Source organism: Maylandia zebra, linkage group LG14 (assembly GCF_041146795.1).
Source record: "Maylandia zebra isolate NMK-2024a linkage group LG14, Mzebra_GT3a, whole genome shotgun sequence".
NCBI classification, from domain to species: domain Eukaryota; kingdom Metazoa; phylum Chordata; class Actinopteri; order Cichliformes; family Cichlidae; genus Maylandia; species Maylandia zebra.
The window spans coordinates 4,893,043-4,909,078 of NC_135180.1; the positions used below are offsets into that span (position 1 = coordinate 4,893,043).

At 42.3% G+C, this 16,036-nt stretch overlaps 1 protein-coding gene across 1 annotated transcript in view; it reads left to right on the forward strand.

Annotated features, from left to right (window-relative positions):
• nlk2 (nemo-like kinase, type 2) overlaps positions 1-16,036 on the forward strand; it is a 61,226-nt gene that overhangs the window by 13,282 nt on the left and 31,908 nt on the right. The window contains exons 2-4 of the mRNA XM_004572476.6: positions 4,421-4,550; positions 4,673-4,728; positions 9,769-9,875. Of these exons, the coding sequence (XP_004572533.2) occupies positions 4,421-4,550; positions 4,673-4,728; positions 9,769-9,875 (293 nt within the window). The remainder of the gene's footprint in view (positions 1-4,420; positions 4,551-4,672; positions 4,729-9,768; positions 9,876-16,036) is intronic.

Sequence of the window (16,036 nt, forward strand, 5' to 3'; positions counted from 1 at the left end):
GTGTTAGCGCAGTTAGCTCGTTAACGTGTTGGCCGTCTAGCCCCATGCACGGAGTGATCGGCGGTAGCTCGTTAACGGAGATTTGCCGTGTTGTGGCGTTAAGGTCATTTCAACGAGATTAACCTGAAAGCACTAGTGGGAACACAACGAATATGACTGCACATTTACGCCGACATCATCCTAGTGCAAAGACAAGTGGAAGCAGACAAAAAAAAGCAAGCATGCTACTAACTTTAGCCGAGTCATTTAGACAGCTGTTAGCACATGATTCTCCTTATGCTGCTGAGAATATAGCCCAGAAGAAGCGGATAGTATAGCTTTTATTTTGGAAAGAGCCATTTCTCTGTAATAAACTCTCTTTTCCAAAGATGAGTGATTCCTCAATCAGATACAGGGCTCGCAATATCGCTAGCCCGACGTCCTGGGGCTAGCGATTTTTTTTCAGTCGGGCTACCAAAATCTATCTCTTCCCTGCCCGTCGGGCTATTGTAGGAAGGAAAAATATATGTCAATGCTTTTGCATTCTTTCAGAAATGTAGCTGGGTAATTATGTCATTGGCATCGGTGAGCCACTGTCAATATGTGACATATTGAAATCGCGTTTGAATTTCCGCTTGTTTTTTTGCTTTCACTTTGCAATCGCGCGAACTGTGTATAGAGAGCGACAGCACTGATCTGTGAGTGATGAAAATTTGTGCACCAATTCCTCTGACATCGTCTTATTAATCGTTAGCTCACTATGCAAACATGACAAGTGAAATCTCCCGCAGCAAGCTTAAACATGTGAGAGGTTGATCGCGCAGAGAATCGCTGAGCTTATGTGAGTGCGTGTGTAAAAGCAGGAGGATATATATTTCATTTCTTCTGAGCCAAATAAGACAGGTCAGGGTGAAGAAGTGACAGCCAAAGAAAAGCTTACCACAAAACGGAGAAGTTATGACAAATCAGACTATAAGGCAAAAAGAAAGTGCAGCTTCATGGTTTCATGGACAAAAGAATTTCTGTGGCTGCAATATGACGAGCTAAATAACCAGGGCTGCACATAAGTGGTCCGCAGGTGCGCATTCGCTGTCAAAATAAAAAACGCGCACAAGGGTTAGGGTTAAATTTAAAAACTGTACTTTTGAGTTAAAATATATATTTATAATTTTAATAAATGACAAATTAAAAATGCATGAACATTTTTTTTGTATCGAAAAAATATCGAACCGTGACACCAAAGTATCGAACCGAACCGTGAATTTTGTGTATCGTTGCACCCCTAATAAATATGTGTATGTGTGTGTGTGTGTGTGTGTGTGTGTATGTGTGTGTGTGTGTGTGTGTGTGTGTGTGTGTGTGTGTGTGTGTGTATATAGATATATGCCCCCTTCACTAATACCTGCTGTTCTCATTTTCATGCGAACACTATACGATGTCAAACAACTCTAAAAGCGTTTCTAAGAGCATAGATCCTACTCACCTGTTCAGCTGGTCATCATGAATTTCTTGTCCCTCACCCCATCAGACTAAGATCTCAGTCCTTCTTTATCAGATATCTTTCAAGCAGTCCAGGAATCCCAAACTCCCATTTCTAAATGTCATAGTGGAGCCACCGCAGAGAGACTGATCGCCGCTCGCTGCATAGGGAACCTTCCAGTAGTCATTCTTGCCACCTGGCAATCTGGTCTACTATATCCAAACCTCAGAATTCCTCTCTCCGCTCCATTTAGCAATACAGAAACTCTGGTCGCTCGCTATCCCTGTGAAATCCTAACCTCCCAACTTCGATTAGAGGAAGATCAACCACCAGCAAAACTTCACGGCGCAGCTCCACTCTTTATCACTCTAAGATGGGGCTCCAGCCCTGTAGAGCTTCCCGAAAATCTGATCCATCACAAAGCCTAACTCCAAAGATATGCGGCTGTTTCCACACCCCAGAAGGGTCTCCCGAAGACGTCCTCCCCCCAGATTTCAGACTGGACTGTAGCCTGTCTTAAATAAGTTTTAAAAGAGAAAGGTATTCAATTTCACTGGTCCGACAAGAAGACAAATTATTACAATTCTTTTTAACTTCTCAATGCTCCAACATCGATACAACAAACATAAATAATCCACTTTTGGGCATAAATGAAGACAACGCCTCCAACAGTGAAGCTTTCCGCACCTTGCACTCCCACCCATCAGCCAGCAAAAGCCACATCCAGACACCATTTCGCATGTTCCCGGAAGGGAAATACCAGCTCTCTCTTCAGCTGTTCCTCTTATTTAGTGCTTCTCCGTGCTAGGCACTGGGTTGCCAGTTCTGCGGTCTTCCATCCCTCCTTTGCAACTCACCTCAGCAAATCTTCATGGCACCGGGTTGCACAGTTCCACTCACCTCGGCTTCTCTTTACAATACTTTAGCTAACATTCATGCAACTGGGTATTCAACTATTCATGCTCCTAACCCAGAACCTTTTCTTCCTCCTTGTCGGAGCAGCACGTGGCCAAGTTTTATAGCCCAGGCCCCTTCTTTTCTCTTCCATTCTAATATTGCTCAGTTTTGCTGGCCTCAGCAATTCCTCCTCCTAACCCACCAGCTCCAAAACCTTCCCCAGTATCCGCTCACCTTCGGCAACAAATCATTGCTGCAATCAAAATACTTCACAGCCCATAAACGGTACATCTGCTCTTACCTGGTTGGCTTCAGCCTCCACACCAGAAATTTCTAAACCTACAGCATCTATTCCTTGCATGCCTTTGCCATATGGTACACAAGGACAGACCCATTATGCAGCTAGGTGGCCGCACTATTTGCAACAATTACAGCGATTCCTTTTGCCTCATGTCTCAGTGCCACTATCTCCACTCCTTCTCCTTCCTTCTTGTGGCGGCGGCCATTCCCACCCAGCATGCCCCCACAACCACCACAAGAAATGACTAGCATTAAAAGAAGCCTTAGTAAATCACCCTAACCCAGATTTTGTCAACTTTTTAGTAAAAGATTTTTCAGGTTTTCACCCAGGATTGTCACCCAGCCATCAGTCTCTTGTACCTGTAAAATCTCTAGTCAGCTCTCAAAGACCCAGATGCTGTTGACAACCTGCTCGCCAAAGAAGTCTGGGAGGGTTTCATAATAGGACACTTCCCTATAACGCCTTTCCCCCTTTTTTTTTTTTTTGTATCAGCCCACTGGGCATCACTGAGCATTCAGGGAAAAAGCACATCCTCATAGATTTGTCTGCAACTCAAGGTAGTCTTATTCGAACATAAATTGCCTCATTCCCCGATTTTTCTCTTAAATGCTCAACAGTGAACCATGCCATTTCCCTTGTTAAAATGCAGAGGTGCATGTCTTTCAAAAGCCGACATCACAAGTGCCTTCAAAGTTCTGCTGTTCTTCTGTTCTCATCAAAGGTCTCTAACATCAGGCTCCCATTTTAACCTTTTAGCCTTCTTCAGGTTCCTGTGCTATTCAGAATTGACCTCTTCTTCAAGGAGATTGTCATCCCTGCTTAAGCGACTTCCACCCAGTCTTTGAAGACTGGCTCATCTTCTCCTCAAACAGAGGAAAACCAACCAATTGGGCAGCCCCCTTTCGATATTTTAATTCAAAATAATCTTGCCTTTAAGCCACTTTGACTTGCTGACCCATTTCCTCTACCTTAGAAAATCCCATCACGCATTACCTTCAGACCCTCTCTTCATCACCGAATCCGGCCACATCCCAACATATCATGGTTTCTTTCACACTTTTGCCAAGTTCTCTCGTTGTCTGGAATTTCTCCTAATCTCTTCTCTGGCCACTCCTTTCACATCAACGTCATTCTTTGTTCCATCCATCCATTCTCTCCGCTTATCCTTGTCCCGGATCTGGAGCCTAACCCAGCTACCATAGGGTGAGAGGCAGGATACACTGTACAGGTCGCCAGTCTGTCGCAGGACTAACACATAGAGACAGACAACCATTCACATTCACACCCGCATAGAGAGAAACTACACCAGCATGGGGAGAACATGCAAAGCCCTCAGGCAGGTGGTGGAATCAAACTCGGGACCTTCTTGCTGTGAGGCAACAGTGCTAATCACTGTGCAACCGTGCTGCCCATTAATTCTGTGAGATGAGCCTGGAAGATGGTGGTCGTAAATTTAGATTAAAAGGACGCCTTTCATATAGTGTAACTTGTTTTGACCAGCCACTTGTCTCAGATGATATAACCCTTGCATGTATACACAAAATGCACTTTGAGATTTGATAATAGTGATGCTTAAAGTTGGTCGTGGGAAATAGTCCTTTAAAAAACAAAAACAAACCAAATCTCAAAAATGTGATGAAAAAATACTGAAATATTTTTATAACTTCGTCCAATCCATGACATGATTTGTTCTGCTGATCTATTTATCTAACTTTTCATCCAATGTTATAATTTTTGTGAATTTCTTTTTCATATTCACCCAGGTCAGTGACAGACCCCAGAGACGGAAAGCGAGTTGCTCTCAAAAAGATGCCTAATGTCTTCCAAAACCTTGTTTCTTGTAAGAGGGTATTTCGTGAGCTGAAGATGCTGTGCTTCTTCAAACATGAGAATGTAAGTACATGACAATGTCACAATGGAGCTTATAGTTTCCTCTAGAAAGGAAAAAGAAATGTGTTTGCCTGCATGATTGCATTCAGCCTGAAAACAGACCACAGCTTTACCTCTGTTCTCAGGTGCTCTCTGCGCTGGATATACTACAACCTCCACACATTGACTACTTTGAAGAAATGTATCCTTTACTATTGATTTATTCAAAGATTATAACAAGATGCAGGGCCTACAGGAATTACATTTTAAAATCAGGTGTATGAAATTGCAGAGAATTGCATAAGAAATTTTCTTTAGGTCACATTGGGGGTGGCTGTAGCTCAGGTAGGGCAGGTCACTTACTAACCGGAAGGTTGGTGGTTCGATCCCTGTCTGCCTGCCAAATTATTTTGGGCAAGATACTAACCCCAAATTGCTCTGTGATGCACCCATAAGAGTATGAATGCGTGTGAGTGTTAGAAAGCACTTGCAGAAAAAGAGCAAAGAAAAAAATGTAAATGGGTGAATGAGACAAGTTGTGAAAAGTTATAAAAAGCACTTTGATTGCTCATAGTAGAGAAGTGCTCTATAAGAACCAGTCCATTTACCATTAAATAAAACAAAGTATGACTGAGGGTGTATTGAGTGCTGGCCTGATAGATAGCATCATGGCTAAGCTGGAAACCTGGACCCTCCATGGCCGATTGCCAAGACTACGTGAGATAACCTCTGTAGGTCTAGTAGAAGGTGTGAATGTAGCACAATCCCTACTGCAACCATCACTGAATCAGCTGATCTACACCACAGCTGCAGTGATCACTGAGCTGCTTGGCTATAAAATGAACAGTTACAAGGAGCATTACTCTCTGTGGAGAAGGTGACTAGAAGCCAAGAATAAGGTAGCACAGGGCCTGTAAAGAAAGGGGTGCCTAAGAAGTACAGCAAGCTGTCTTGGAAACTGCCAAGTAGAGGTATACCAGAGAAACAGAAGGCAGGAGAATAAACCAGCTGTACTGTACTGAGCCATCCAAGTGGCAGTGTAACAATGCAAGAACAGGCCCACCAAGAGTGGAGACGGAGCAAGACTGGAAGAGCATATGGGAGAAGGATGCAACCCATAACAATAAGGCTCAGTTGATAGTGAATGTTAAAGCCGACCACAGCAATCTCCCTGAACAGGGTCTGGTAGTCATCACAGGAAAGGGTCTCCAGTATGTAGATATGAACAGCACCTGGTCCTGACATGATTCATACCTACTGGCTGAAGAAGCTGACTGCACTCCATGAGCATCTGACAGCACTAATGGACCAGCTGCTAGTAGATGAGATATGTGGATTGGCTAACTGAAGCCCAGTCAGTCCTGATCCCCACAGTTGGATATTTTACAAGAAAGCCTATGACTCAACGCCCGACAAATGAATCACGGAACTATATAAAATCAACAGGGCCATAAGAGCCTTCGTCAGGAATTCAATGGGGATGTGGCAAACACTAGAGGCCAACTTCAAGCCAGTGGCACAAGTCAACATTAAGTGCGGGATTTACAAAGGAGATGCTCTGTCCCTATTGCTGTTCTGCATAGGCTTGAAGCCTCTCAGTGAGATCACTGACAAGACTGGCTATGGATACCAACTACACAATCCACCAGTCACCAGGTACCTCCGCTGCATGGATGACATCAACCTTTATGCCAGGTATGGACAGACAAACTGGTGATGGTTAACTAACCAGATATAGTAGTGGTGGAAAAGCAGAAGAAGATGGCCATAGTGATAGATGTAGCTATACCGAATAATGGTAACATCAGGAACAGGGAACACGAGAAGCTCAAAGTACTAAAGGTTGAGGGAAGGACTTGAGAAGATGTGAAGGACTTGAGCAGATGTGAAGGAAACAGTGGTCCCAGTGGTAACTGGAGCACTCATTGCAGTGACCCCCACACTAGGCGGGAGGCTCCAGCAAATCACAGGAACAACATCCATGATCTCTGTCTACAATAGCGCAGTCCTAGGAACAGCAAGGAACTGTGGAGGACTCTGAAGCTCCCAGGCCTCTGGTAGAAGACCTGAGTTTGAAGGATAATGACCGTCCAGAGGGCGAGAGGGGAATCACAATCACAGTGGTCACTGAGATGCCAAGTAACGACTCTCAGCCTTCGAAAGCCGCTTGAAGAGGTATACCAGAGAGATAAAATCAGCTGTACTCCCCTAAACCATCCAAGGTGCATTCTCAGTGGCAGGGGGAAAGCCCGACCAAGTCTGGAAAAGCAGCAATACTGGAAGAGCATATGAGAGGAGGATGCAATCCATAACAGCAATGCTCAGTGGCTAGTGGAGCTAAGAGCAGACAGCAGCAGTGGAAGAGCATATTAACTCGAAGGGTGGTGGTTCGATTCCCATCTGCTCCAGTCTGCCTGCCAAATTATTTTGGGCAAGATACTAACCGCAAGTTGCTCTCATAGGAGTATGAAAGTGTTTGAGTGTTAGAAAGCACTTACAGAAAAAGAGCAAAGAAAAATCATGGCGAGTCGGACTGCACCGGGCCCTGACATGATTAGTGCCTACAGGCTAAAGAAGCTAACTGTACACCATAAGCTGTTAACAGCACAAATGAACCAGCTGCTAATAATGGCACACACCCAGAATGGCTAATTGAAGGTCTGACAGTCCTGAATCTGCGTACTAGCATCTTGTACCATGCTGTTATGTGCTGGAAAATCTCTTTGCTCTGCCTGCACCTAGTGTCTTGCCTGGTGTGGTAGAGCACCAACACTGTGGATCTTGTGCTCAGAGCTTATTCCTGTTCTGCCATTATTAGTGCCTCTGTGCTGTCTTTCAGTCCAGCTTTGTCAAGGCATTGATGTTACTTAATATCAGCCACTTTTTCTATTTTACAGTGGTACATGCTGTGCTTGCCCGTCCTTCTTTGATGGTCCCACTTCTTGCTCCTCTTCTTTTTCGGGTTTCTGTTGTCTCAGATACTGACTCACATGAGCAGTTTTGCCCATCTTCCTGACTCATGGATCTTTGTTGTTTCATCCTGGATAGTGGTTCTGACATTCACTAAACCTCAGCCTCCTTCCTTACGCTTAGCATATAGTCTCAGGGTGCTGGACTTGGGGTAAAATGCTCCATGCATGGTAAGGAGCTTTCTTTTGCCTTTGCCCTTGGCTTCTATCTCTTTCTTTGGCTAGCTTATTTTCCCAATTGGGGTATCTGATCAAAGGCAGGATCTTGTTCTTGCCATTCTGCTGACTCCTCAGGACTTCTTACTTTCTGCAGGTACTTGGTGGTTGCAGATTTTGTAGCGGCCTCTTCATGACTCCCATTTGCCTGTGGGATTAGGTACTTGTAGCTGTCCTTGATGTCTGCAATGTTGCCTCCTGGTAGTACAATCCCCTCAGTTTTGACTACTATCCCTTTCTTTGTTACATTTTGTTTCACTGACTACACTTCTCCAGTCCTAATGACACTGGAATTTCGTTGCTGCAGATCCTAGTGGTATGGATCAGTGAATCGATATCTTGTTCACTCCTGGCATGCAGCTTGAGGTCATCCATGTGGAGCAGGTGGCTCATGATTGCTCAATTTCTTAATCAGTATCCATAGCCAGTCTTGTCAAATATCGCACTGAGGGGTTTCAGGCGTATGTAGAACAGCAGTGGTGACAGATCATCTCTTGTGCTATTGTGTTGTTTGCCACTTCTTGATGAATGTTCTTAGGGTTTTGTTGATCTTATATATTTCTAGGCATTCTGGGATCCATGTGTAGGGTATTGAATCATAGGCTTTCTTGTAATGAGTCCAGGAGGTGCACAGATTGTTCAGTCTAGTCTTACAATCTTGAGTGACTGCTCCATCTACCAGTAGCTGTTGTTTTACCCCTCTGATGTTCCTGCCAGTTCCATTCTGTGCCCCACTCATGTATTGAACTATGTGCCTGTTCATCTTAGCCGCTATGATGCCTGACAGTTGCTTCCATGTTGTACCAAGGCAGGTTATTGGCTGATAGTTGTACTAGACCGGTGCCTTCTGGGGATGCTTGGGCATCAGGATTGTCCAGGCTTCAGTTAGCCATTCTGAGTGCATTTCGCCCATTTGCAGCTGCTTAATTTATGTTGCCAGATGCTCAGAGGCCCTTTCTATGACGTCTGCCACTGTTACTGGATGTTGTTCATTGGGGGGTGCTGTAGTCTACTCTTGGCTCCACCAGCCTCTGAGCATTGTTGATATGGGTTACGTCTTTCTCCCACATGCATTTTCAGAGTTACTGTCTCCAGCCTCAGTGGGGCTGTTCTCATATTGTTACCCTGCTACTGAGAATACACCTTGGATGGAGTGGAGTATACCAGCTGTACTCCATGGAGTGGAGTACAGCTGGTTTATTCTCCTGGCTTCTAGCTCTGGTAAGCCACTTCAAATGCACCTTGAAGAGATAGTATACCTTGCCAGCAGCAGGCCAAAGCCCGTGAGTCTTTGTTTGGCAGGTTCTAAGGCCTGAGTTATGGGCAGCTTGCAGTACTTCTTAAGCATCCCTTTCTTCATAATAATTTTCTGCATCTTATTTATATTTAAACCAGTGTCTGACCCTGTATGTGTGGGGCCATTTACATGTTCCCTAACGTTAAAAGACTCTGTAAAGGTGTGTTACAGGATACGTCATCATCAATCAACTTGTACGTTTGAAATTAGGAGGAGACACAATTCCTAGGAGGCTTGCACCAGGAAAGGTATCCAGCGTAAAAATCTACTAAATCAAAATACCTGTGGTAACCCCCTTTAATTATTATTATTTTTTTTTTGTGGTGATTCTGATTTCTGGAATTCATGGGAATTCTTTTTGCCCATCTGCCCAAGATGGAAATATGGTAAGGCCTTAAGGTTACGCAGAAAACAAAAGTGTGAATTAAGTTTAGTGAATTTTAACAAGTTTTGGTAACTGCAGGTATTTACACTCTGCAATGATCTGTTGTGTAATGCTTTTTCATTCCAAATACCCATACTTTATGTGAAAGAAGATGCCAGTTTACATTTTCATTTCTAGAATGCTGCTAGTGATTAACATTAGATAACTGGAAAGGTAAGAAAACAATGCAGTGATGCTGATGCCTAAACTCTATCTTAGAAAATAAAGCACATCTTTATTATAACTATACTGTCTTTCTCAGGTTCTCATTGAGATTTACTGTTTATGTTCTTGCACATATTTGTTTTTCTTTTAACCTTAATTCCTCTTGATCAGCTATGTAGTAACTGAACTGATGCAAAGTGACCTCCATAAGATCATTGTATCACCGCAGCCTCTGAGCTCAGACCATGCCAAAGTTTTTCTTTATCAGATTCTGCGAGGTAGGTCTTCTTTTCTTTCAGATATCTCTATGGTTACATTTATCCAAGTTCAGCCCATAGACTGGTCTCAAGCGTTGGTACTGATGAAGTTATACAGATTATACTCAAGGTTGAACAATAATACAGGACTCTTTAGAATTCTGCATCTCTTGACAACAACAGATTTGAAAACTAAATTAGTAATGAAATGTGACTAATTCAATGACCTTCAGTTTTAATTTAAGATTTTTATATGGGAAATCTTTATATTGTATTTTTAACGGAAGTCTAGTCATGAATGGAAACAGTTTGGCCTTGTTATTTCATGAAATATAGAGGTGCTCTCTATTTCACTTGGTGATAAATTTGTGAGTAGGATTTGTTGGTAGAGATTTTTGGAGTTTGAGGATTGGGTTTACACTAGGAAATTCCATAATAAAAGGAAAACCTTTACACCCTAAAGAGTTTAAGGCACTCAAATCACATAGGGGTGGGTTTACCTTTTTTTTTTTTTTTTTTTTTTTTTTTTTTTTTTAAATAGCTTTTTTGGGTCTCATAGCTTAAGAATGAGTACTGGGGATATTCACATTAATATTTCACAGTTGAGGAAAAAAGTACATTTACCATCTGTTTAAAAACTGCAATAAAAGCTACAAACCTATTTCCAAAAAAGTTGAGATGTTGTGTAAAATGCAATGACTTACAAACCTTATAAATTTATATTTTATTCACAATGGAACACGGAAAATATCACATGCAAAACTGTAGAAAATGTACAATTTTAACAAAAAATATTAGCTCATTTTAAATTTGACAGTTGTGGTCAAATGTTTACATGCACTCATGAGGATGGAGAATTCTGATATTGATTTCTGTAAACATCTTTTGTGTTTTTTGCAGGGTGAAGTGAATATACACTATACATCTTTTTTGAATTTAAAAAAAGAAAAAAAACCTGGGTGCACAAGTTTGACTTTATTTTTGATTTTCTCTAATCCACATACAATATAGAGGAACAAGTTGGTATGCCTTGACTGTTAAAGTTAAGACATTTTAGAACCTTCAGTGGAACGTATTAAAATGTTTGAGTGTATGTATATATTTGAGCATGCACGTATATACTTCACAGTATCTTTCCTGTTCCGAGAACTGTGCTCTTCTGGACAGATGTCTCAGGTGTTGTTTCTGAGATCTGAAAAATATGACCTAGAGCCACTCATCCAACTTGGGTGTCACTACACCGAGTGCTCAGATTACCACAGGGACAGCTATTCACTTCACCTTCCACATCTTCTCAGCCCTTGGTACTTCTTGAGCTTCTCGTGTTCCTTTTTCCTGATGTTGCTATCACTCAGCGTAGCTATATCTATCACTATGGCTGTATTAATCTGCTTGTACACCGCTAGAGTGTCTGGTTACCCATCACCAGTTTGTCTCTCTGTACCTGGAAGTCCCTAAGGATCTTAGCTTATTCCTATGCTGCCATTATTAGTGCCTCTCTGCTGTCTTTCAGACCAGCTTTTTCATCCAGGAATCTGATCTGCCCGTGGTACATTAGCAGCCTAGTACTAGTGTACCTCCATGATGATTTTTTTCCTCTTCTTTCTCGGATTTCTATTGGCTCAGGTATTTCCTAAGCACATGAGCAGTTTTGCCCATCTTCCTGACTTTCGATCTTTTGATCTTTGTTGTTTCATCCTGGATAGTGGTTGTGACATTCACTAGGCCTCAGCCTAGTGAATGTCCACTTTCCACTTAGCATACAGTCTCAGGGTCCTGGACTTGGAGTAAAACGCTCCATGCATGGTAAGAAACTTTCTTTTGTCTTTTTCCTTGGCTTCTATCTCCTCCTTTGGTCAGCTTATTTTCCCAACAGGGTATCTGATCACAGGCAGGACATTGGTGTTAATTGCCCCGGATCTTGTTCTTCCCATTCTGCTGACTCCTCAGGACTTGCTTTACTTTCTGCAGGTATTTGGAGGTTGCAGATTTCCTAGTGGCCTCTTTATGGCTCCCATTTGCCTGTGGGATTAGGTACTTGTAGCTGTCCTTGATGTCTGCAATGTTGCCTCCTGGTAGTACAATTCTCTCTGTAACAAATAAGGGGATAGTAGTCAGAACTGACTACACTCTTCCCAGTCCTAACGGCATTAGAATTTCGTTGTTGTAGATCCTACTGGTATGAATCAGTGTATCTATAGGGGTGTCCAAATTCATAGGCTGCATCCTCCTGAGGACCCGGCCTTCGCGGTCGTCCTCCAAAGGCCGGCTAGGCCGGAAGTGAGCGACTGTGAAATTGGACGGTCTAGCCTTCAGTTTTGCATCACCAGCTGTCTCGGTGGAGTTTAATAAACTTGGCTGTCTGCTCCTTTCTGTCTATAATATAACAGGACACTGGCATAAATTCTCGATCATCTCACACTTCTGTTTAATCAGTTCTCTGTTTGGCGTTTATTTAGCTGTGTGAAAACTATAACTTTAATCTCAGCCAAACCAATTTACTCATGAACAAATAAAACACTGAAAAAGCCAAACAATAACACTGTTAAGTTATCTAAGTGACTTATATATCATGTTTAACCTGAGTAGCGAAAGGTGGGTTGTGCGGGGAGTTCGCTGTTATCGCCCCGGCTAGCTATCGAGCTGCTGGGTAACAGACGTCTCCGAAAATGTCAGAGCACTTTTGCAAATATGTGATGTCTTGATAAACCCAGCAGATATTTGAAGTTGCACAGCCACATTCTTGCCTGAAATATCATAAAAGTTTAATTTGTGACCCAGAAAGAGTAATATTAAAACTTAGTAGCAACTGCCATTGTTAGAAACTGGAATTTCTATGAATTCTGGGATATGGTGGGCCACAAAGGATACATCCGCGTTTGTCGGGTGCATTCGGAGGAGTCTACAAATTCTGACAGCCTTGGCGCGTCACTGTGAGGTAATCGGTCTACAAATGCGGCCTCAGGAGGATGCAGCAGATGAATTTGGACACCCCCTTTGTCTTGCTTACTCCTGGGATGCAGCTTGATGTCATTCATTTGGAGCAGTTGGCTGATGATTGCTCAGTTCCGAAGTCAGTGTCTGTAGCTTGTAGGTCTTGTAAATGATCTCACTAAGGGGTCTTTCCTATGTAGAACAGCAGTTGGGACAGATCTCTCCTTGGTAGCTCCTACACGTGATGTTGACATGTTCCGTGGGTTGACCTCTAGTGTTGTTTGCCACATCCCCATTGAATTCCTGATATTGTATAGTTCTAGGCATTCCAGGATCCATGTGTGGGGCATCGAGTCATAACGCCTTTCTGCAGCTCCAGTAGTTTTGCTAACTTCCCTCTGCACTACATTGATCTTCGCCCCTAGTCTCCTTCTCCATAGGGGATGGTGATCCTGTTGGCTGTTCATCTTATAGCCAAACAAAAAAGTGATCACTGTTGTCGTGATGTAGATCTGCTGATTCGTTTTGGTAATGGCCATTTTAGGGATTTTCTGTAATGCTGCATTCTTCTAGTAGACCTTCAGAGGGTATTTCATATAATCTTGGTAATTGGCCAAGGGTTAGGTTTTCCAGGTTCGCCATGATCCTATCTCTCAGGTCAGCTGCTCTCGCACTCAATGCACCTTCAGTCATTTTTTGGGGGCTTGGTATGTAATTTTGGGTCGGGGTGATGATGATAGGGAGGAGGCCCTGGGGTAGACCTAGGACACGCTGGAGAGGTTATATCTCTCGTGCTGGCCTGGGAACGCCTTGGTGTTCCCCCGCATAAGCTAGAGGAGGTGGCTGGGGAGAGGGAGGTCTGGGCTTCTCTGCTTAGGCTGCTGCCCCCGCGACCTGGCCCCGGATTAAGTGGAAGAAGATGGATGGATGGGTGATGATGATAGCAGTTGCATCTTCCGAATATGAGCAGTTTTTCTCTGGGAAGACAACACTAGATGCAGAACTGTGTCTAAGATTACATGCTTATGATCAGTAGGGCTGGGTAACGTCACTGATTTCTAGAATCGATTCAGATTCACAAGGTCCCGAATCGATTCGATCCACGATTCGGTTTGATTCGATTTTAATCTGGGAAATTTTGTCTCAGTCAGAAATATTATAATTTTGATCACATATCAGTACATTTCCATATTTTTATATCTATAAAAAGAAAGCTGACACTTGCAAGACTTTATCAAAAGTGTAAGCATCACAGCCGATGCCTTTGTGTCAAAGTAACTGAGGATAAAACACAGAAAAACATGAAGGCGACTTTTATAGCAGATAACCTTAAAAATGTTCTGCAGTAGATCAAAAATGAAAGAAAGTCATTAATCAAAATATGAACATTACCTGATGCTGCTGAAGTGAAGCAGAGCAAAGTTACAGAGGTTTTATTAGAGACGCAGCTAAGCGTTTTGCAATTTTGCATAATTTTAAAAAGTTTAAATTTGTTCAGTAGCCTATTGAACAGCAGAAATGAGGCTTTCTTTTCAGAAGTAAGTAAAAGGGAAAAGAAACAACAGTTGACTTGCGCGTAATAAGCAGGCGGATAATGCAGAAAAAAGATTTTTGGATGGGAACCTGTTCTTGAAGTACAGAGAGAAAGAGAGAGACCGCGAGCTCTGCATGAAGTGTGATTTTTATCGTGGTGGAAGCAAAACAGCAAACTAAGAGGGCATTCATGACGATGTTTATGTGATGCAAAATGTGAAGTGTAGTTTGGATCTTCTCTTGTTGCTGGTTCAGTCAATATTGTTTGGAGAGAGATTAAAAACCTGCAGCTTCTGAATCTAGTGCAAAAGGGGCGTAAACACAAAGTGCCGACCTGCTGACGGATCAGAATCAGTGAGCTGTTGGCTTTCAGCCCTTTGTGTTTACGTCTTTGTGCAGACTCTGTGTACCTGCTCTCATTTATTGTTTTAGATGTTTGGTGGTTGTTGAAATTTTGTGAGGTTTAACCTGAGATTCTGGTGTTTTGGGCAAAATAAATTTATATTTATCGATTGATCGATTCAGGATTTTAATGAATCTATTTCACGTTATGCAAGCTAGAATTGATTTTAATCGATAATCAAAACCCACCCCTATTGATCAGTAGTAGATTAGACAAAAAAGTTTTTAGATAAACCGAGAGTAAAAACTAAATCCGGTGTGTGGCCACAATTATGTGTGGGCCGGTAACATGTTACACTAAATTAAATGCCTTTGCAATGTTAAGAAATTCTGTCACAGTGCAGTTAGAGGGATCATCAATATGTAAATTAAAGTCACCCACCAAATTGATTTTATCTAAATTAACAGTAACAGATGAGAGGAGATTAGGGAATCATTAATTCAAGAAATTATTGCAGGATTTGGAGGTCAATAAATTACAATATAGCAACCTGGATATTCACATCGAATTTTATAAGATAGTAATTCAAAGGAATTAAAATAACAGGATTAAACTGCACACAATATAGATAATTCTTATAATTATCTAAATGGTGTTAACTTGGTGGACAAAGTTTTGAGGGGTAACAGGCAACAGTTGCCTGGTTTGAAAATGTCTAATTTTTAAGGGATGACAAAATTGTAGGAATGATTTGTTAGATAAGGATGTACTGTTAAAGGGGGTAATAATTGCAGGAGAGACAGGCTTAAGAGGAAGAGGCTTACAGCGCATAGTAATTAGATTACTGAGTCTGGTTGTACAAATACTGGCAAAGACTTTTTTAAATTTATGCGTTATAATCAATGGAATTGGTAAAGATGAATACTTTAGAACTGAGAAAACAGGTGAAGTAGCAGTATAATAGTGGTAATGCAGTTTAGTAGTGAAATGCTTGTTTAGTAGTGATGGCAAGAAAATATCAGTTCTAGTGACGGAGTCGCAGATAGCGAGATTTTCCCTCATGCTTTAGGGGTCCTACATGAGTGAAGGATTAATTCAGTACTTGAACCTCAGTGGTTCTGGATGAAGGTGATCTTGTTTAAAAAGTCAATGACCCAGACTGTTGAACTTTATGTCACCATAACAGGGGGGCAGCAGCGGACCACAGTTGATGGATTGCTTTCTGGTGTTCTGCAGACTTTCCACAAGGTGCATAAAGTCTTGTTTGAGGGTCTCTGACTGACGTAGTGCTGACATTGAAGAGACGCTGTGGTGAGTTTCAACGGCTGAAGAGAGGTCTGAGTAATATTCTTCATACCGGCTCTTAGGATAG